The 23,327-nt window shown below is 40.2% G+C and overlaps 1 protein-coding gene across 2 annotated transcripts in view; it reads right to left on the bottom strand.

The window, feature by feature from the left end:
- Nucleotides 1-23,327, bottom strand: part of ARFGEF3 (ARFGEF family member 3) — a 165,692-nt gene that overhangs the window by 70,236 nt on the left and 72,129 nt on the right. The window contains exons 5-9 of one of the 2 annotated variants that reach the window (XM_049901986.1): nt 20,401-20,469; nt 9,301-9,423; nt 5,438-5,480; nt 3,523-3,564; nt 3,066-3,144 (exon numbers count right to left, since the gene is read on the bottom strand). In XM_049901986.1, the coding sequence (XP_049757943.1) occupies nt 3,066-3,144; nt 3,523-3,564; nt 5,438-5,480; nt 9,301-9,423; nt 20,401-20,469 (356 nt within the window). The remainder of the gene's footprint in view (nt 1-3,065; nt 3,145-3,522; nt 3,565-5,437; nt 5,481-9,300; nt 9,424-20,400; nt 20,470-23,327) is intronic. The other variant, XM_049901992.1, reaches the window with a different exon arrangement.

Genomic DNA, 23,327 nt, shown 5'->3' with positions numbered 1-23,327 from the left:
GGGCGGCTGGTGGGTTCAAACTGCTGACCTTTTGGTTAGCAGCCAAGCACTTAACCATTGCATCACCAGAGCTCCTTCCATAAATATTACAGTCTAGGAAATCCTATAGGGCAGTTTGACTCTGTCACATGGAGTCACTATGAGTTGGAATCAACTCGACAGCGCATTACAACAGAGTTCTTAGAGTGGTTTTTTGTTTTTGTTTTAACAATGTTGACTTCACCTCCCTTACAACAGATTCAAATTTAGTTAGGATAAACAGAGTTAAGTAATTGTGTGAATGGAATCAGAATAAATGATATAAACACTTAGCCTTGCCTCAACTGCTTGGACATAGACTCCTTTCTAATATTCTGTACTTGCAGGAGAGGGAAGGACGGAAGGGGAGAAAGGCTGGCGGGAAACAGACAGGCAGAGAATGAATAAATATCTTTCTAAGCCCAATTACCCTTGCAAAAATTCTTGGATTTAAACAGCATCTTGTAACTCAACTTGCCTAATATAGAACTCTATTAATACCACATCTCCAAGGCAGGCAAGTGAATCATTCTACATACCTGAATGTATTTTCTGAATTTGCCTGAGAGACTTAATATATGAATACACATCCCTACAGAGCTAAAAGCCCTATGAAGTATCTGGTAACTGATTTTGGAAATGGTTGTTGGGGGGCAAGTACTGACCATGGTAAGATTTCAGAAAGAATCTATTTAGAAGTAAGAGAAACATCAAGTTTAGCTACTAGAAGTAAAAGGAGTGAAGGTAATAAGATCAGAAGAAACTGTACAGGTTATAAAAACTTAAGGGAAGAAAGAGAACTCAAGAAAAATGTACAGTAAACCTGTGGAAAGCGTTGCATTCTTCAAACCAACAAAGTGACAGCTGCCAAGGGCCTGGTACCCTGTTACCAAAACCAAACCCATTGCTGTGGAGTCATTCCAACTCGTCGTGACTCAACAGCACAGAACAGAACTGCCCTATAGAGTTTCCAAGGCTGTAATCTTTACAGAAGCAGTCTGCCACATTTTTCTCCCATGGAGCAGCTGATGGGTTCCAACCATGGACCTTTCAGTTAGCAGCTAAGCACATAACCACTGTGCTACCAGGGCTCCTCACCCTCTGACCAGGTGGGCATGAAAGTAAGCATGGTGCACCCCTGGGTTCTGCCAATAGGCCTCCCATCTTAAGATAATGGGATCACGAAGAGAATGACCACAATCAAACAAAGCCAAGCCTTTAGATGCAGAATTATGACCAAAAGAAATATATTGAAAAACCAGACAAAAGTATGACAATCCTATAAAAACCATTAAGCTCTATAACAATATGCCTAAAGCCATCTTTGATCTAATGCCCCAAGAAAAATCCTAGAAAAACATGTGTCACTTGAACTATTTCCCCCTAAGAGTCTATTCTCAAGCAATATGGTTCAGAAATGTTTTCGTTTTTTAGGGACTAACAGAAACCCTGGTGGTGTAGTGGTATAGCAGTAACGGCTGCTAACCAAAAGGTCTGCAGTTCAAATCCACCAGGTACTCCTTGGAAACTCCATGAGGCAGTTCTACTCTGTCTCATAGCAGAAATCTATGACCTTTGGCTTTTAATACGTGTGTGTGTGCATGCACATTTGTAACATGTGTTTGGGCAACGTATTTTCCTAAGTCTAAAGTCAAATTTCTGATGTAAGAAGTTCAGCATTCCTAACTTCACCATAAACAAGAATTGGCACCAACAACTCTGAAAGCAACAAACCGTTCTAGAGCTAATGTGTATCAAGTATTCACTACATATTAGGCACTGCGCTGTAAAACAAAGAAAAAAAAAATCCACCTACAGCAGTACTTCTAGAAGATCTCAAAACTGAATGCCTAGATAATTACAAAGAGCCCTGGTGGCACAACGGTTAAGTGCTTGGCTGCTAACCGAAAGGGTTGGTGGTTTGAACCAGGGCGTCAAACCAGTTTGAATCCCTGCTGAGAATCTGCATTTCTGCATCAGATATACCGAATCAGAGTCTACATTTAACAAGGTCCCCAAGTGATTCTTCTGTATAATAAATTTCGAGGACCACTGCTCTATGCTGGTGGTTCTCAGAATTGGTTCCTAACCAGCAGCATTAGCATCACCTGGGAACTGTTAAAAATGCAAATTCTTAGCAGGGGCTCAAACTGGAATGAACCTGTTTGAAACCCTGGTTTGAACCCCTTGACAGGCCTGCAAGAAAAAGACTTGGTAATGTGCTCCCATAAAGATTACAGCCTAGAAAAAATCCTAGGGGTAGTTCTCCTCACATTTGACTCATGTGGGTTCACTATGAGTCGAAAATCAGCTTTGACAACTCAGGGGGCACTTCAGACTCTTATTGTGCTATAGAATTTTACAAAAAATAGAAAACTGCAATTTTGCAATTTATGTATTTATAATTAACGAAGCAAAGACTTCTCATTCCATCTTGGAAAGTCCAGTCTTTATATGGTTCACTATAGATGTGTAAATTATCTTATTAACTTGCTGCACAGAGTTGGAACAGTAGACATCATCTTACATAAACTAATACTATTGATTAAACTGGCATGATTAGGTTACATTTTTTTTTTTTAAGACCAGTGCGCGAGCACACAGGCTGAGGGAGAAGTAGAAGGCCACACAGACCAACCCCCTCATTTGTCAGAGGAGGACCATGCAGCACTGTTCCCTGAGAAGACTCATTTAAGGTCAGATAGCCAGGACATGCCTGGGTCAGGTCTAGCCCTCATATCAACTAGTTCTCAGCCCAACATTCTTTCCCCTCAATTCCAAGTGGTGGGATTAACCCTCCTGTGCAAAGTATTGTTTACCCATTTTACGCATCAGAAAATTACATATTTCAGTAGTGGTATTCAGTAATTTAGGCTTGCTCAAGGTCTGTGAATATATTTTTCATGAATGACAGGTGACTACCAATAAGGTAATGTCCCTATAATTTGAAAATTGTATATGCAGCTGATTTTAAAAATGCTGCAGACAAAAGTTTTTTCAGAAATAGACCATTGGCGAATAAGAGCAATAGGATCTGAAACACTTACTTTATGGCGGCCTGTAGCTTCTCACACAGGACAGTGAGTACAGAGACAACATCATCACAGAGGGACTCTACTGTTGACCCTTCAAAACAGAGGAAGTTCTCGGTGTTAGGCAGTGACAGGAAACACTAGAAGCTAGCTGAACAGTCCTTCCCATCTTCTACTTTAGATGTTTCCAGGACTGAAAGGATGATTTTCATATGGCGAGCCTTCTTTGGGCCACCAAAACTATTAAGACTATCACAGAAAAGATAGGAACTGAACATAATTGTTTCTAACGCAAAACACTCAAAAGATAGTCCAGAAAAAAATAGATTATTTATTATAAATAATATTCATTCACACTTCACTAAAGGAGATTTGGCTAATTAAAACGAAAAAAAAACCAAACAAACTCAATTGACAAAGATTTTCTTCAACATATAGGCCAATAGATGAAACACATATTCCTTATTCTGACCTCTTGAGTTTCTAGGTCTTCTGAGCAGATTTGAGTTGCATCCTAGAGGGATAAAATACGACAGCATGAAAGAATGATGGGCTTTTAGAATTAGGTAACCAGAGAAAAAGGGCAAAACCATCGAGTTGCCACCCTCACCTGATTTAAATATTTGCCAGAGTCCAGAGGGCACATGGTCTTTGCTATTAATGGAGCCACAGCCATGTCATAAATATTATTTCCCCTCCCTGTGTGTTCTAGTGTCCAGAGGCTAGCACCGAAGCTCCCACAGAAGCACCGGAGTGTATGGGGAAAAGGATGTTATTTGGGATCCGTTTAAGGCCTGGTCCACAACTTATTGATTATACAAGCTTGGATAAGTTTCAGTTTTCTTTCTGGCAAAATGGGATAATAATTCTAATTTCACATAATTGTTGAGCCAAGTGAAATAACATTAAAAAAATAAAAATAAAAACCTAGAAGGATCTACAAATATTAGGTCCAACTGTGGCTAAATATTTTATGAATGAGTATATAAATGGATGACCATGAGGTCTAGGAAGATAAAGAAAAAATGGAAAGAGAATAAGAGAAAATAAAGTTGGAGGAGGGTGTAGCAGAAAGAGAGTAAATGGCTGGTCCTCAGAATTTAAGATCTTAAATGCAGGAAAATCAATTGAGAAATGATAAAGTATAATAATACATATCCAGAAAAACCCAGTGCTGTTGAGTCAATTCAATAACACATAGTTTAAAGTAAATAAAACCTATAAGTAATCTTTAAACTTAGTTTTAGATCAGTTTCAAATGTGTTCCCTGTTGGTTTTTTATTAATATGTATTTAAAAGATGTATCCTTGACCAAGAGGACTTTGAACCCCTTTTTAGTTTATAAAATCATCCTACACTGAAGTGAAGATTTTATGAGAACTGCAGTAGCCAGAAAAGAGAAAACAAGTGGAAAATCTTAGAATACATAATTAAGAGCTTCAGAAAGGGAAAAGATGCTCTCAAGCTTTCTGGCCCATTGCCCAAAAATACAGCAAGATGTGACTAAGACAATATACTCAAATAATGCTTTAGAAATGACAAAGTATTTCCCTTTATCGTTTCTCTACTCTTTTTCTCCTAACTGTGGCTGTTTGACTCTTTTGCTCCTTTTTACCTTTTCCCCACCCCATCCCCTTTTCCCTCTGATTAACTAGCTAAAATATTAAAGACAGATTTTTCAATATTTTAAAAAATTACTGAATAAAGTCTGAAATAAAACCTACATTTCAATTTTTAACCAGATGATTGAATTTTTTGTATCTCTTTCAGAAACCAATACTACCAAATAGTATTTTTAAATTAAGTTGCTTTTCAATTATATGTTGACCTTACTCATTCTTCTCCTGCAGTCAGGATCAAAGTTCCTTACCTTGATTTCATCCGTTACTCAAGCTGGGCTGTTTGTCCTTCTGCAAGAACGCCTGTGAGTCAGGTGACTCAGTTTTCATGTTAAAAAGTTGATACTTCACAAGCATACTCCTGGTGCAATGGCTATATGCCAATCAAATTTCTAGAACCCTCTATCCAGCTCTCATTTTAGCAACTGATAAACCTGACTTCATGGTGAATGAAGTAATGAAACAAAACAGAAAAACAGCCCCTAGACAGGAAGGTATCTGAAGAATTAATTTTCCTTATGTATTTATATATTTCCTTTTTAGTTGGAACAGGAATAGGTGTGGCGGGCATCAAATCAGTGTGGGAACAGAAGGATGACAAGAGCTGATTAAATATACCACACAACACAAAGCTAAGCAGAAGCACCAAAGGAGAATGGTAAACTAATCGAGAGCTCCTAGTCATCTTTACCTCCCCAGCACCGAGCCCCGAGTAGGCATTCTTATACCTCATATTTAAAATGTACTAGTAGAAACCAAATCCAATACCTTGATTTCCGAATTCCTGAGGGATGTTCGGGTTTTCAATTATCTAGTAAGAGAGACACACATAGGACAATTAGGAAACTCAGGCAAGAATGATCCTGACTCTTAGACAATGGAACATTCTAGGAAACAAAATGGCATCCTGAGTACTGTGGGCTCAGCTAACCCTAAGCACATCCTGCAGCTCTCGATAGTTTTTCATTAAATCAAACCAAACCCGATCTGTTGCCATGGAGTTGATTCCCAGTCATAGCATGTTATACAACAGAGTAGAACTGCCACATAGGGTCTTCCAAGGCTGCAGTCTCTACAGAAGCAGACTGCCACATCTTTCTCCTGTGGAGCAGCTGGTGGGTTCGAACCACCAGCCTATTTGTTTAACCACTGTACCACCAGGGCTCCTTAGCTTTTCATTACTCATGGTATTTTTGAGAAAGACTATGGTGTCTGAAACTGAGTTGAGCAGTTCCAAAGAGAATTCATTCAAAAAGCCTACAAAATACGTGGAAGCCTTAGCCCCATGGTTCACTTTATGATTCCAGGGAGCTGAGCCAGTGTCTTGGGGAAACAGCTGCCTAAACAGAAAAAAATACCTCTGGATAAAGAAAAACTTGTCCCAAGGCCACAGACTACTCTGTGATTGGCACCTAACAAATAGGGACTCTTAGTCATAAGAAGGATCAGGTTCCTGGATTTCAAATCACAGGTCCAAAGATGATTGTTGATGAGATGCATCTTCTTGGTATTTGACGGGTGAGCATATTAGCTTCTGACTTCTGACCAGACCAGTCATTCCTGGCTGTCACTAGGTAGATCCTCAACTATGAGGATAGAGATAGAACCTTGAAAGAAAAGGAGAATAGGGTTCCGAAGATCTTGAAAAACAGTAAGACTTACTTCCAATGCAGGGATAATTCAGGGACTATAGAGTTGAGAATGAGCCCTGGTGGTAGAGAGGAGAAGAGCTTAGCTGCTAACCGAAAGGTCAGTGGTTCAAACCCACCAGCTGCTCTGTGGGAGGAAGATGCAGCAATCTGCTTCCATAAAGATTACAGCCTGGAAACCCTATGGAGCAGTTCTATTCTGTCCTATAAAGTCATTATGAGTTGGAACTGACTTGAAGGCAACAGGTTATAGAGTTAGGAATGTGAAGGAGGCTTTTCTGTCTCCTTACCTCATTGCACTGGGGATGAGGGACAGGTGTAGATGGACATTGGGTTGAAGATACATTTCATGCTGCCTTTGGCATTCTAGGTATTAATTTTCTTTCCATTGCATTTAAGTTTTCCTGATAGTAAGACAGCCTGTGATGTCTTTCCAGTGATGCTACGGGATATCCGAGGCTTCCCCAGGGAGTGCCAAGCGTCCCACAGAGAACACACAGCCTCATTAGAGTGAACTTCACCATTCATATAGACTATCAACCCTTAAAGGCTTTTTATACATAGTCATTCTTAGGTGGCAAAACTTATGTCTCTACTTCATAGACACCATAAATGCTTTAAGCATTAGCATATGTGTTTTTTGGGACACAGAATCCTAATGCCAGGGACCGCATCAGTAATAGAAAGGAAATTGCAGGAAACATTAATTTTCCATCTAATAGGGATCTTGCCTTGGGCTGGGGCTGAGTCCAGATGGTCATCAGTGATAAGCAGGAACAGAGGGCTGATTAGCTACATAATGCCACAGGACAGAGGCAGATAACCATTAGTGTTATCCAGACGCCATAGCTATACCCGTTAGCACTCTGATAGAAGAGAAACAGGAAATGCTAAAGCGAGTTAAAAGGCTGTCACTTTACTTGAAACCTAATACTCACCTACAAAGATTCTCATATATTTAAAAATTTAAAGATAAAATGAACTAATTGAAAGGACTCTGAAATCATAAAACATTAAGATTTCTTAATATTATTATAGTATTTGATCATGTTGCCATTTAGCAAGGATGGGATATGACTGCATATTAATACAAGAATTCTCAACATCTGAGATTTATTTTCCATTAGAAACATTTTTTCTCTCAATATGTTTTCTATTGATAGATTTGAATTTCTTTTAAACTAATATTTCCACACCACCATATTCAGAATCCAAGCATAAATAGTTTTTAACAAAGGGTAAACTAAAATAAAGGAGGCCTGGTGGTGCGGTGGGGAAAGCTCCCAGCTGCTAACAGAAGGGTGGTGGTTAGAACCCATCAGCTTTCCATGGGAGAAAAGATCTGGCAATCTGCTCCTGTAAAGACCATTGCTGTGTGCCGTCCAGTCAATTCCAACTCATAGCGACCTTAAAGGACAGAGTAGAACTGCCCCATAGGGTTTCCTAGGTTGTAAATCTTTATGGGAGCAGATCGACAGGTTTTTTCTTCCATGTTAACAACTGACCGTTTACATGGCCTAAGAAAACTTACGGGGCAGTTCTACTCTGTCTTACAGGGTCACTATGAGTTGGAACGGACTCAATGGCACACGACGTAACAAGCTAAAATAATAAAATTATCTTAATTTTTTAAATAATATAAACTTGAGCCTAGGCTGTAGCAAACACAAAAGAAGAAATTCGGTATCTGTATTTTCAGGCCACTGTTGTTTATCAGGAAACTCTGGTGGCATAGTGGTTAAGAGCTACAACTGCTAGCCAAAAGGTGGGCACTTTAAATCTACCAGGCGCTCCTTGGAAGCTCTATGGGGCAGTTCTACTCTGTCCTATAGCATTGCTATGAGTCGGATGGACTCAAAGGCAGTGGGTTTGGTTGTTTTTCAAGACTGGCTGGCAGAAGTGCACGTTAATAGAGAACCTGAACTAGTAGTCAGTCAGGAGACCAGGAGTTTAGTTCTGGATTTCTCACTGATTAGCTTATTAATTTTAGAGGAGAAAGTTTCATCTCCCCGGGCTTCAGTTTTCTCATTTGTAAAATTTGACTAGATGATCTCTAAGGTTCCACCTCAATTCCATGATTCTCTAAAAATTAGAAAAAGGTGAAGTTAAATATGAAAACTTAATCTCTGAAAAAATAAAACTAGTTTCTGAGATGTTTCAGACTGTAAGTAAGACTTCTTATTTGTAAAAAATAACTGCTGTCATTAATGACTAGAACATTCCTTGCAGATTTTAAAAGAATCTTAATCTGAATTATTACAGAGACAGGTTAAAAACGCTCCAGTTTTGGAGAGGAATCATCCTCTCATTAACATTCCCAGAAGATGATACAAGAAGCCAATTACATTTACATTTTTCCCAGGAACACTCATTTTAGACAATCTGTTCAAGTTTAGAGCAAAAAGCTCTAGTGGGCTTTGATGACAGGGTGAAGACAAATCTAATTTTACCCTGATGGCACTGGGAGGGGAGACTTCCTGGTCACGTCCTTTAGTTAACAGAGAAACACGTACACCAAACTACAGAGCATGCATTTAACTGCTGTTAATTTTTATAAAAATCAAATGTATTTCTGGTATTTGTCAATATTTCAGTTAGTAATTTATTATTTTTTATACAAAAATATTTTTATACAAGATTATACACTATTTTTATACAAAAATTTCCACAATTAAAAAATTAATAAAAAAGTGAATTTAAAAACAATGACTAAAGTAAAAATTGCAGAAACCGTTTAAAAAAAAAACCAGAAACAACTCTCAAAATTTTCAGGTAAAACATGTAAAACCTGATTTAAAGAGCTTAATTTATAGAAATGAACGTTCTTCTAAAACAAACAAGCAAGCTCTAAAAGTCCGGTTACTGTTTCCGGCAGGAGGCAGCTCCAGCAGGCAGGGCCTGGGGTGTGGGACACACAGCATGCAGTTACATACACAGACACCATCAAGAACCTGAGGAACGGGTGGATATCGCAGGGCTCACCGTATTCTCCTGCCTCTGCCGTAACTGTAAAGTCAGGTCACTCAGCATTTGACTGAGAGTTGCCCGCACAGCAGTGTTTATACTGCGCTGGTGACAGCTACATACGTACGTCTCAATGCACACCTGGTAAGAAATAAAAGAGCAACACACACACTCTGTAGACATCAATTCATTACCAACATTCCTTGGGACTAGCCAGAGAGGACATCAAGACCCTCTTAAATAGAAAGTCAGCCTGATTTTGGACTAGTGATTGAAGTGTCCTAAAATTTTTTTTTATTATATGCCCCGGTGGCACAACAGTTAAGCACTTGTTACTAACCACAAGGTTGGCAGTTAGAGCCGATCCAGTGGCTCCTCAGTAGAAAGACCTGGAGACAGGCTCCCAGAAAGATCACAGCCTAAGAAACCCCACGGGGCAGCTCTACTCTGTCACACAGGGGCAGTATGAGTTGGAAACCAACTCAATGGCATCTAACCACGCAAAACAAAAATATTTTAAAAGTTCTGGGAATTTATTTTTAAGCATATAGTGAAATCAATATATTTCCCTAAAGATTACCATTTTGATCATCATGGAAAAGAAAAAAAAATCTCGTTGCTGACTCATAGCAACCCTATAGAACAGGGTAGAACTGGCCCATTGAATTTCCAAGGACGGCCCGGTGGATTCAAACAGCCGAACTTTTAACCACTATGCCACCAGGGTTGATCATCACAGAAGAATGTAAATTAGTGATTTTTAGATAGACCAAATAATTCTAGCTAGGACAAACTCAGATGGCTAGAAATCCATGAGGAAAAGCTCCACAGGAAAAGAGGAAAAGAAATTTATTAACTCCTGGGTTATGAAGTGAGTCCCTGGGTGCCGTAAACGGTTAATACACTCGGCTGCTAACTGAAAGTAATTGAAAGGTTGGCAGTTCAAGACTACCCAGGAGCACCTCAAAGAAAGGCCTGATGATCTACTTCCAAAAAACCTGTCACTGAAAACCCAATGGAGCACAGTTCTACTCTTACATGGGGTCACCATGTGTCGGAATTGACTTGAGGGCAACTTGTTTTTGGGGGTTTTGAAGTGTGCGCAAGGGTTAATGAAAACCTCTCTCCTGCTTCATAAATGAGTTTGACCTTGGGTTAACTCTCTAGCTGTGTTTTCCTGGAAGCTTGATAAAGGTGGTATGTCAGCTGTGTTACTAGGCAGCATGGCTTATGGTAAAAATGCCTCTTGACTACTAAGCTGCATCAGAATTGGGAAAACTGTAAATGTACTATAAAAACGTAGTGGGAAGTCACAGGTTTGGGTTTTCCTGGGTGCAGTGACTTTTGTAATTGATCATGTCCTCTGAGGAAATTCTGCAAACTCTGTCCACGGAGTTGTCACAAAAAATATTGGTTCCTATTTAGGATGTGGGCTCCTAAGCCAAGGTGACTCTAGACACACTGATGTAGCTCTCATCCTCTTGTACCAAAGCTGTCATTTGGGAGACAAGAGAGGATCCTCCGGACTGCTGTGGGGATTCCTGTGAAACAGAAATGCCTGATGTTGCCCTGCTAGCATACTGTGCTTCCTGCCCTTTATCTGCTAAGCGAACATGATGCCAAGAGGCCTACTTGAGTCTTATGAATCTGAATGTCTAGTTGAGCCTAAGAAGACTCCCTGATGGTTGTTGCATGGAGAATCCCAAATCTGGAAAAAAAACAAACAAACAAAAAAACAACTCTCATTTGATGATGATGATGATGCAAAGTGTCATGACTTTTCAGATTTTATTGCCTCCAGTTCTTCTGGAATTTATAAGGATGGGCTTGATAATTCATGCATGCTTAAATTTGCCTACTCTTCTTTCTCCATAAGGTTTTATCCTTTCAATTTTGCACAGCATATTTAAAACCAAAACCAAACCCGCTGCTGCCAAGTCGATTCCGACTCACAGCGACCCTATAGGTCAGGGTAGAACTGCCCCCATAGAGTTTTCAAGGAGCACCTGGTGGATCTGAACTGCTGACCTTTCGATTAGCAGCCACAGCACTTAACCACTACGCCACCAGGGTTTCCACAGCATATTTAGACACACAAAAAACAAAAAGGGATTTAATATACCTAATTTTCTAGGAATAGCTCCAAGATTATCTATAGGGAAAATACAGAGTTCTCACTTAAATGGCAAATTTAATTTGATGACTGACAAGTGAGTTGAGAGAGAGAGAAAATGTTAACCTTTGTTGTTACTACTACTTAAGCCAGGCTTCGCTAAAATAACCTTTTTGTAAAGTTAACTAGGTGAAGTATAAGTAATTTTTTAAAGCTTAATCTAGCTTCTATTGAATGTTTAATATTCCAAATGAGCATTTAAAACTTAAAAGTGTATTTAGAGTTGGTCTAGATTAATTCATTTTGATGGTTAAAAAAATTAGAGCAAGTACCAAAGTACTTACTTTTCATCATACTATTAAGGGCATGTCAACTTTAAATTCATTTTCTCAAACTATCATAAATTACAATGTTTTCAAAGACGCGACGTGTACAAACTTTAAAAAAAAGGTGTTTTAAGCCTGAAAGGCTTTTATTTTTGCGTGTGATGAAATGGTTTATAAACCTTGAAAATACATCTAAATGAGTGTAGTGTTCCACTTCAATGAAACCAGATTCTCCACAGTGTAATCAGGCGCACCGGTGCCATCTGTACCTCATAATTTAGTGGTTTTCTTTAAATCTTATGTTTTTCCAAGAAATCTTTGTTAAGTATTGATCTTCAAGATCTTTAAGCTCTGACACTATAAAGTAGAATTTTAAGCCCTAAGAGTATTCAAGATGAAAGTAGCTATTTTAGGAGCTGAACTATACGCTAAATAGTAGAAACGTGGACACCCCAAACAATTCTCTTCAATACTGACAGCCACGCCCACCGTACAACCTCCCTTAACACCTATGAGGAATTGGGTTTCATGTAACACAAGCAGTGCTGCAAACGGATGACAACGTCCTGAATTCCAAGTGAATTTCTTTGAATTTTTATATCACCTTTTTTTTTTTAGCGATTAGTTGATAATACTACTGGTATAGCATTGGATATGACTTATGTCAGGAGGTATTTTAAGGCAAAAGATGAACATGTTCACTCTTGAAAAAGTATGAATCTATAAGGCTCATTCTGCTAAAGTTGTACATACAAATAGTAAATATGGCAAGAGGGTATGCTGTTAAATATAAAAACGACTATGTATTCAAAATGATCTCTATTTGTAGGTGCCCAGAAAGAAATGCTTTATCAGCTATTAGAGTTTCCAAGGAGCACCTGGTGGATTCAAACTGCTTACGTTTTGGTTAGCAGCCGTTGCACTTAACTACTACACCACCAGGGTTTCCTGACATCTTCTGTGGAAAAGTTTCTTGAACTTGCTATATTATTTACCAGTACTAGGGCTTCCATTTATAAACCTAACCGTTGTATCAAGGTTAATGACTTACCACTATGTGAATGTTTTTCTTCCTCCATCTTAGGGAAGTAATCAAATGACCACATTGAGTCACAGAAGCTAAGAGAATACCAAACCCAAAGGCAGGCTGAGTTTCTGGGAAAGAACTCATCAATTTCTTTTTTTTCATCTCACCTGTATCAGCTCTAGAGCCCCAGACCCTCTGCTTTGTAGCGCCCGATTGACACTTACAAAGCCTGGGTCCTGCACCTCTGCACAGGCTCAAAGGGCCAAGTCAAATACCTTGGGGGAAGGCACAGGCCCCTGATCACCGGGGAACGCACGAAGACACAGGGCAGTGAGGAGTTTCATAATGAACACTTTGATCATTTCATGCATTTGTGGACATCCACCTTTACGACATGCTAAACAAAACTGAGAGCAGAAACACAAATGGTTAATGAAGCAAAACATATCCCAAAAGCAGAAGGAAACAGAGCAAGAAAACACAAGCCTGCAAGCCATATATAAGCAAAAAAGTTACACGCCATTGAATAAGTAGACGATCAATAACAGTACTAGGTTAAATCTAGGGTGAAATAACTAATTATTAAATATGAAGCAGTGGAATATAGTAGATATTCGATACGTATTGGCCAAATCATCACACACTTTAAGGAAGCTCCCACAATAGAGATTTCCTCGCTCTGCTGAATATCTATTACCTTTATTGTGTTACTGTGCATTTCACCTGCTCTTTCCTATCTGAATGGTGTTAGCAGCACTGTTGTAATACAATATTTTATATTACTGAGTAATGAGCTTCATAAAGAGAAGAGTTAGTATGTTTACAATAGGAAATTTTTTATGAATAATTTATTGTGATAAAAAGTAGAAACGACCTGGAGCAATGGAGAATGACGAACACCAAAGACACAAGTTAATTATGAACCCAAGAGACAGAAAAGGCCACATAAACCAGGGACTACATCAGCCTGAGACCAGAAGAACTAGATGGTGCCTGGCTACAACCAATGGCTGCCCTGACAGGGAACACAACAGAGAACCCCTGAGGGAGCAGGAGAGCAGTGGAATGCAAATTCTCAAAAAAAGCCAGGCTTAATGGTATGACTGAGACTAGAAGGGCCCCAGAGGTCATGGTCCCCAGACCTTCTGTTAGCCCAAGACAGGAACCATTCCCAAAGCCAACTCTTCAGACAGAGATTGGACTGGACTATGGGATAGAAAATGATACTGGTGAAGAGTGAGCTTCTTGGATCAAGTAGACATATGAGACTATGTGGGAAGCTCCTGTCTGGAGAAGAGATGAAAGGGCAGAGGGGGTCAGAAGCTGGCGGAATGGACATGAAAATAGAGAGTGGAGGGAAGAAGTGTGCTGTCTCAGAGGGAAAGCAACTAGGAGTACAGAGCAATGTGTATATAAGTTTTTGTATGAGAGACTGACTTGGTTTGTAAACTTTCACTTAAAACACAATAAAAATTAAAAAAAAAAAGTAGAAACGACAAGAGGTTAAGCTGCAGAAAAGATGAAGAAAAGTCTTTTATATAGAGAAGACATATTTTTTACCACATTAGAACTAAAAAAATTTGGAAATCACTGTAAGTCTAAACTCTATGATGAATCATGGTGACAATTCAGTAGCCAGGCAGTTTCCTCTCTGAAAGACACCTCCTTCCTAAGGTAGGTGAAGATCTGTAACAGGGGGGTATGCGACAGGAGGCACGTCATCATATGGGTCCTGCTGATACATACACATACACACAAACTGAATTAAAGTTGTTTTATTATTCCTAGGCAATCTGTGTATAACTAAGTCCGATTACCATGCTTGGTTAGGGAAGTTTGCTGGTTTTCCTTTTTGATCTCAACTCTAAGGAAATTCTTAAAAATCCCAGGCATACAAGGAAAACTCTGTTCTGACTTCCCCTTTCCACCTCCATGTTCTTCATGGCTGAGCTAACATATTAAAATGACTGAAGACACCTCACCCCATCAATTCCTGCACCTTCCCAGGCAAAGCCTTCTACCTGGTATGGAGAGTCTATCAAGACCAGACTCTGCCCTATAAACCAACTCAAGATGAAGTAGAGGGGATCTCTGCATTGTTCTGTACGTCTTCTAACTCCAGATGACTTCTTCAAGAGCCATGCAAGACAGAGTTAAAGGAAGATGGGGGAATTCCTTGCAAAAGGAGAACCAGCTTGCTCAAAGCCCATCTGGCAGTTAAGTAGCCTAAGGACAGTCATCTCAGAGGAGTCAAGCTAGAGTCAATAAAGAGGCTGGCCCACGTGGAAGAAAAGAAAGGCCTTCAGGAAGGAGAAAGTGGGGAAGCTCTTCAGAATAAGATTTTCTCACTCTATTGGCCTCAGCTCTTTTGAGACAGTGGTCACTGCTCCCTTGCCCAGTTTTCTTGCAAGAGGCGAGGCTACTCCTCCCAATCTTACAGAGAACAAAACAACTAAGATGCTCCCAAGGTAAACGGAGCAGGCCATCTGTGTACTTTTAAATCACCTCCGTAGAATTTTATTTGAGGTCTGTCCCAGAAATAATGCTACCACCTCAGAATTAAAAAAAAAAAAAAAATCACCTACCATTTCAAGTGTTATAAATCAGCCCAATTAAAAAAAAAAAAAAACTTTAATGACAACTGGAACTGTTAAATCAGGGCATTTGGTGGCTGGTTTTGAGCCTCAATGTTTGTTAAGCTTCCCAGGTAACAAGTGGAACTATACTCAATTCCATATGGTGTAATGGTAACACCTCGATGCTCTGACAGATAAACTGAGTGTCAATATGTAAAGATTCCCAAGAAAGTAGCCTATTCCTAAAGGCATCTTGAATATATGGTCAGAAAAGGGCAGAATGCATCAATACTTCTGCTTCATATATAAAATCACCACATAGCAATTATCTAACTAAATACTCTGGTAAGGGTCCATGGTGAATAAGACTATGAATTTCACTTGGTTGCCAATATCATTAAGGCAAGTTTCTACTAAACATTTTTTATGACTTGAGGTAGCCAGGAAACAATACAGCACAGTGGTGAATAGCACGTGTTTGAAATATAAGAAATCTGGCTTTGAGTATCTAGCTGTAGAAACTTAGGCAAGCAAGTTAACCTCACTGTGCTTGGGGTTCCTCACCTAGTTTGATTGTGGTAAAGATTATGTATGTATGTACGTAAAAGAGAATTTACGTAAAATACTACTAAACGACAGGCTTTAGGGGCTTAACAACTGGTAAAAAAAAAAAAAAAAAAAAAACCTGGTAGCTATTATTATTAACCAGTGTTTTGGAATAGAGGGATAGATGGACTGAACGAAAACGGGAGGCTCCTGAAAGTACGACTCTTAAAGAAAAAAGAAATGGTCTTTGAGACAGACTTTTCTTGAACCTGACAACATGCTATATAGTCAAAGACTGGCAGTCTTATGAGTCAATACGATAAAACCAAGAAATACACATTTAGGAACTAGGTTTTCTAACTTTGAAATTCCTTAGTGAAGCCTCTAGCACACATGAGAACATGTTGCAATCTTTCCAATGGAAAGACATCATCAACCGTCTTCAAACTAACTTAAGAGTGCTTCTGCAAAGAAGTTTCCTGAATAAACTGAATGCTTCGAAGGCCAGTGTAGCAGGGGCAGGATTTTGGGGACCATGGTTTCAGGGGATATCTAAGTCAACTGGCATAATAAAATCTATTAAGAAAACATCCTGCATCCCACTTTGAAGAGCGGTGTCTGGGGTCTTAAACACTAGCAAGCGGCCATCTAAGATTCATCAATGAGTCTCAAGCCACCTGGATCAAAGGAGAATGAAGAACACCAAGGACACGATGTAATTACGAGCCCAAGAGACAGAAAGGGCCACATGAACCAGAGACTACATCATCCTGAGACCAGAAGAACTAGATGGTACCCGGCTACAACCGATGACTGCCCTGACAGGGAACACAACAGAGAACCCCTGAGGGAGCAGGAGAGCAGTGGGATGCAGACCCCAGACCCCAAATTCTCATAAAAACATCAGACTTAACGGTCTGAGACTAGAAGGACCCTGGTGGTCATGGCTCCCAGACCTTCTGTTGGCCCAGGACAGGAACCATTCCCAAAGCCAACTCTTCAGACAGGGATTGGACTGGACAGTGGGTTGGAGAGGGATGTTGGTGAGGAGTGAGCTTCTTGGATCAGGTGGACACTCGAGACTATGTTTGTATCTCCTGCCTGGAGGGGAGATGAGAGGGTGGAGGGGGTTGGAAGCTGGCGAAATGGACACGAAAAGAGAGAGTGGAGGGAGGGAGTGGGCTGTCTCATTACGGGGAGAGTAACTGGGAGTATGTAGCAAGGTGTATATAAGTTTTTGTTTGAGAGACTGACAATCTGTAAACTTTCACTTAAAGCACAATAAAAATTATTTTTTAAAAAAAGTGCCTCTGGCTATGGCTCTACCTCTTCCTTTCCTCCAAAAATCCAGTACCCAAGATCATGGTAATTTTTATTTTCACAGATTTTTCATGTATTAAGGTAACTTAGCATCTCTGCTAAATTGTGTATAATAGTAAAAGAAATCTTGAGTCCATATTTCAACCAATGAAGAGAAGGATTATGTATCTACATGGAATTTTAATAATGATTGTTCATGAAATTGAACAGAGAACATGTGTTGGATATTTCATAACAGTTCATCTTTTATTTATTAGTGCTGTTTCTTATTCCTCCCGCATCATGGAAGACCCACTTCTGAAAAACGTTCATTACCGAACAGTTCAATTAAGTACATTATAGTTAGACACACAAAGGAGGGCTGCCTTCTTATTTACATTTTGAGAGCTTAATGACCCTTTTATAGTTTCAGCAGTACCTTGAGAAAACAGCTTCATTTTTTCATACTTAAGTACACACACCATTTCCTGATCAACAGGTTTCAGGATAAACACTACTCTTGAGTAATAGTTACTGTACACCGGAGTAAAAAGGGAAAGAGCAGCCGGATGCCTTCCCAGCATTTTCAGAGGAGTTTTAAATGATTTATTTTAAAGTGTTTTTATAAATTGTTTCCCTAGTCATTTCAAAAGTGACAGTGGGAGAAAGAGGATTTTTTCTTTAAGTTACGGTAAAAACCTATTTTTATGAAAAGTCCAGATATAACCCAGCAAGCTTCCAGGAGGTAAGTGGTGGTTTTAGGCTGAAATGTTCCACTTTAAAAATAGAGATGCAGATTTTTCAAAGACTAAATTAGCAGGTGAAAAGCACTTGAGAATCTGCAGAATCATCGGGTTTCAGTAGATCCACAGAATACTATTATTTTTCATGGCACTATAACTCTTTTTTGAAGCTAATTCTTTTTGTTGATGAAAAAAGCATTTCTTAAGCAATTTCCACGGTGAAAACCAACAGGCTTTCGAAGCAATTTTGCAAATTTAAGGAAATACAAAATGGGAGTCTGTATAAGAAGTGTTTATTCCCATCTTATGTACCTGAAGTCAACAACTTTAAGGTTTTACCACAAAGCTTAGTTTGGGGAACAGGAGCTATCAAAGCAGTTATTGTCAGTTTAACCTGTACAGTAGGATCACCTGGGGAGTTTTTACAACCTTTATGGATGCTCAAGTCCTAGCCAAGACCAAAACAAAAAGTTTGTGGGGGAGAGCTGGCAATGGAAGTAATACACATTTCTGTGGTGGTTTCACCCATTTCTCTACCTTCACATTGACCTCCTGCGGGGTGTCTTCTCCAACTAAAGAACCTCGGCAAGTTGCAAGCAGGATAAGAAGAGGGGGTAATCTTGTTACTGTTCTCTTGGGAAGCTGACCCTGATCAATGAATGAGCCATCCTATCAGGCTTCTGGTGAGACCAACATTATTCGGCAGAAGCTCGACCATCATCATCATCAGTCTGTATCCACCATGCAGCTAACATCCACCATGTATTTGCTACGGGACTAAACTGGCACTAAAGCTTTACATGGATTCTGTTTTCCCATCTAATCAGCACAACCACAGTGAGAGAGGTACTACTACCATTTCTTTTACAGACAGCAAACATGAGGCCCAGAGAGGTATCCAAGGCAACACAGCTGGGCAGTGGGAGAGCCAGGATGCCGTTCCATACAGGGACTCCAGTGTCCATTCCCTTTACCGCCAAGTTCGAATGCCTTTATTTGTATGCCACTCATGGGCTGCAACATTTTTTCTCTTTTGTTTTATTGGTTTTTGGTAGAGACTGCTGTGTTCTGATGTTCCATCTTATCTGGGCAGTCCTGCTGAGTCTTTGTTCTGGCTTCCGGATACCCACAGTGAACAACCTTCACCTGCATTCACTGTGGCAGTGTGGTTCCACTGACTTATTCAGACTCTGTCACTCAAACCTGGATCCCGTGAGGATAAGACAATCCATGCCTCCTCTTGAGGGTAGGATGGGCCTCCCTGGCAGCTTTCCTGCCCTCCTGAGGGCCCTACACCTCCTTGGCTGCCTGCCATCCTCTGCCCCATCAGCAGTGGCATGGGCAGTGACACACAGCATTTCCCTTCTCCTCATTCAGATGGCAAAGTGCTAACAGGCATCTTACAGCAATCCTGTCTCTTGCTGTTATCAGAAATTACATTTGTCATTTTAAAAGTGAACTTGCAAATATTAAGAGCATCCATAGGTATCTCTTAAAATTCAATATTTCTTTATACAAAAGTAAAACACACAAGCGTTAAAGAAACATGTTCTTTCTGCCTATATCAATACACATTTGAACACTGATTTATATTATAGTGAAGTGTCAGGTGACTGGCTGCCTCGTTCTCTTTTGATAGATGCAAAAATTTTCTACATGCTTAAAAAAAGAGTTTTCTCGTAATTTTCACTCTTTAATGCCACACAATACTATAGAAGCACATGGTACTACTGCCCAGACTACCCATAGTGCTGATAGGCTTTCTCTCCATAATATTAGAATTTTAAAAATCATTGCCTCTTTGTGATCTAAACGTGTACTCTTGTCAGAACATATGAATCTGGAAGATATTCTTTTCGAGAAATGAAAGGAAAACTATTCTAGGCATATTAAAGTGCAGCTTTGGAACGGTGTCTCCAAGAGCCATGGGCATATGCCAGACATTCAAGAAGCCAACTTTCCTATTGGGCTGATTCTTGGGAGTGCTAGAAGGCACATGCTCCTCTAAGCTGCAATGCAGGTTGAAAAAAGAAAGAAGGCTTTGCAATTATAGTTATGAAATGCATTTGTCAGGGTTTAAGAGATAGGAATGGGATTTAATCAATAAACATCTCTCCAGATCTCATACCTGATTTCTTAAAAACCATTTTTTAAAGTCAAATGCTTTTCAGTTAATCTTGGGAAAAAGCAGACTGAGAAAGCAGAACTCCTGGGTATACAGAGTAGGGGAACCTGTACTATTTCCATGGTTAAACCCTCAAGCTAAGCGACCCAAGCACGCAGAGCATGTGACCAAGACGATGGACAACATGGCATGCGTCCCACAAATCAATTCCTTAGTGGAAATTCTCCACAATAGTAATCAGACTCTGCCCACTGCTCACGCTCAGCTCCACTCCAACATCTATCCCAGCTGGAGGCAAAGCAGCTCTGAGGCAGAAGCACAAACACAAGAAGCGTGGAGGGCTGGCGGGGCTCAGGCACTCACCTCCGCGATCTTCAGCACGGCGCTCCCGTTCAGATCAAATGTGGGGGTGTAGGTTATGCAGAGTAAAACCTGTAACAGAAGATGAGGAAGGAAGGAGAAGATAAGGGGTTAAAAATGTAGAAATTAATTTTCTTTTCCCACATTCTCAGGGTCCCATTTTTACTACTAATTTGCTTTTTGCTTTATCTAATGTATTTCTTTCTATCCCATCTGCTATTATCTAAGTAGTGGCCACACATTGCTTAACAAAATAGCCCAAAACATAAAGGCTGCTAACTTCTCCTCACAGGAAGGGCTACTGCCAAGACTGGCCAGAAACACAATTCCTCAGCAACTTCAGGAGGTCCTCCTCATAATAATGAAAACTGAAAAATTATAGTATGTTGCCATTAAGTTGATTCCAACTCACAGTGACCCTATAGGACAAGGTAGAACTGCCCCATAGGGTTTCCAAGGAGCAGCTGGTGGATTTGAACTGCCAACCCTTTGGTCAGCAGCCAAAATCTTGACCACTGTGTCACAGGGCTCCATTAAAAAAAAAAAAAAGATAGTAATAAAAAAAAAAAATAGCCAAGTTCAGTGCTAAGTGCTTCAAAGAAATAATCTAGATTGATAATTTTAATAAGTGTCATTATTATTATCTCCATTTTATTGATAAGGAAACTGAAACTTAGAAAGATTAAATAAGTTTCTCATGGTCACATAGCTAACGAGTTGGGGAGCTGAGATTTGAATCCATGCACTTTAACTCCCCACCACGTGTCTGTCAGTTTGTCATACCGTGGTGGCTTACATGGTGCTGTGATACTGGAAGCTTTGCCACCCTTGTGGACAGGTTTCAGTGGAGGTTCCAGACTAAGACTAGGAAGAAGGACTTGGTAGTCCACTGCTGAAAAAACTGGCCAGTGAAAACCTGATAAAAAGCAGAGGAACACAGTGGCTGCAACAATGGGCTCAAGCATAACAACTCTTGGAGGACGTACAGCCAGAATGCTTCTTAGAAGCGAGGATGGCAAGACTTCATCTCATGCACTTTGGACATGTTATTAGGAGGGACCAGTCCCTGGAGAAGAACACCATGATTGGTAAAGTGAAGGGTGGGTGAAAAAGAGGAAGACCCTCAACAAGACAGACTGCCACCTTCAGCAACCATGTGCTCAGACATAGCAACTACTGTGAGGGTGGTACAGGACCAAGAAGTGTTTCTTTCTGTGGAACAAAGGGTCACTATGAGTTGGAACCAACTTGATGGCCCTCAACAATGACATGAAAATTTGACTCCATGCTCTTGAACCACCATGCGATATAGATTCCAAGTCTTCCTAAATCCCAAATTCACTGTAATTTCTGGTCCCTGTGCCCTTCCCAAATCCACATAGGATTAGAAATTCTTTTAAGGGCACTTTTTTCTTCCCTCTTGTAATTTCCCCAGAAGGCTGCATCGGGTTTACTTATCTTCCAAGATATACAGACAATGGGAGTCCCTGGCTGGTGCAAATGGTTAACGAGTTCGACTGCAAAACAAAAGGTTGGAGGTTTGAGTCCCTCAGAGATGTCTGGCTATCTACTTCCAAAAAATCAGCCACGGTAAACTATATGGAGCACAGCTCTACTCTGACACAGACAGGGTTGCCATGTGTCGGAATCAACAGGACAGCAATTGGTTTTTACAGACAATGGGTTGAGGACATTTGCAAGATCTTAAGGACCATTAAAAATTTCACTTTCTATTTGTAAAGCCATTAGGGAACAGACTGATAAAAGCCAGTGGCATTTTAAGAATTGCTTCTAATTTTGTAGGTAAGAAGCCAGACTCTCCCCCTCTGTTTAGCTTTTCTGACACTGTGACTTTTCTCATGGGCATTCCCAGACATAAAAGTGCTAGGTGTCTGCTTCTTGATCCCAAACTCAGCAGTCATGCCCTGCCTGTACCTTTGCTTGCCAGTGCCAGTCCTCTGAAGATTTCTCTTATCTACACCAAAGACTGGCAAATTTACCTAATACAGAATATATATTAATCAGCACTCCAAAAAGGGCAATTACCAGATGGAACAATGAATCCCTCCCAGTCTCTGTCTTTGCATAGCCTAAGGCCAGCCCTAGGAATAGTTGCTCCTTCAGAGAAAGCAAATACTTATGTAATTAAAGAAGAAAAGAGAGCCTGTTTGCTAATTTTAGGCTCAAGGTTAGATCAGTTAATTTTGGTCCTGATCCTCAGTCTTTTAATCGTTATGGTGCCTTATATTCCAGAGATGACTCCTGATTAAAATTGGCTCAATGTCATGCTGAGAGAGAGGGATTATGGGAGCAACTGCCTTTTGGCCTCATGGGAAATGTCACTTGGCTTTCTTTTACGACTATCTTTGGGGGTTGGAGGTCCCTGGGTGGTGCAAACATTTTGTGCTCGTACTAACCTAAAGATCGGCAGTTCGAACCTACCCAGCAGCACGTCGGAAGAAAGGCCTAATGGTCTGCTTCTGTAAAGATTACAGCCAAGAAAACACTATGGAGTTCTACTCTGTCACACGGGATCACTATGAGTCAGAGTTGATTCAATAACAATGCCTTTGGTTTGGTTTGGGGGGCTGGGATTTGGTAGGCAAGAAGGGATATAAGCTGAAAGAACAGTGGTGTCACCCTCCGTACTTACTTGCTCGTCCCTTTGCCTGAAGCCCTCTGTCCTTGGTTCCTCCTATGCTTATTCCTCATGTGGCTCATTTGGTTGACATCCATCTTTTAGGTCTCAGCCCAAGTATCGCCCCTCAGAAAGCCCTGATGCATTCTCTGATCACTCTCTTTGAAATGCCCTATCACATCTCCTTGTTTCACTTACTTCAGAGCATTCAGTCTCAAGCTACTTGTTTGCTTATATACTTATTTACAATTTCCCCATTAGAAAATAAGATCCATTGGCCTCTGAAAGGCCT

This window comes from Elephas maximus, chromosome 1, assembly GCF_024166365.1.
Source record: "Elephas maximus indicus isolate mEleMax1 chromosome 1, mEleMax1 primary haplotype, whole genome shotgun sequence".
Classification (NCBI taxonomy): Eukaryota; Metazoa; Chordata; class Mammalia; order Proboscidea; family Elephantidae; genus Elephas; species Elephas maximus.
This window is presented reverse-complemented; position numbering and strand designations above follow the sequence as displayed.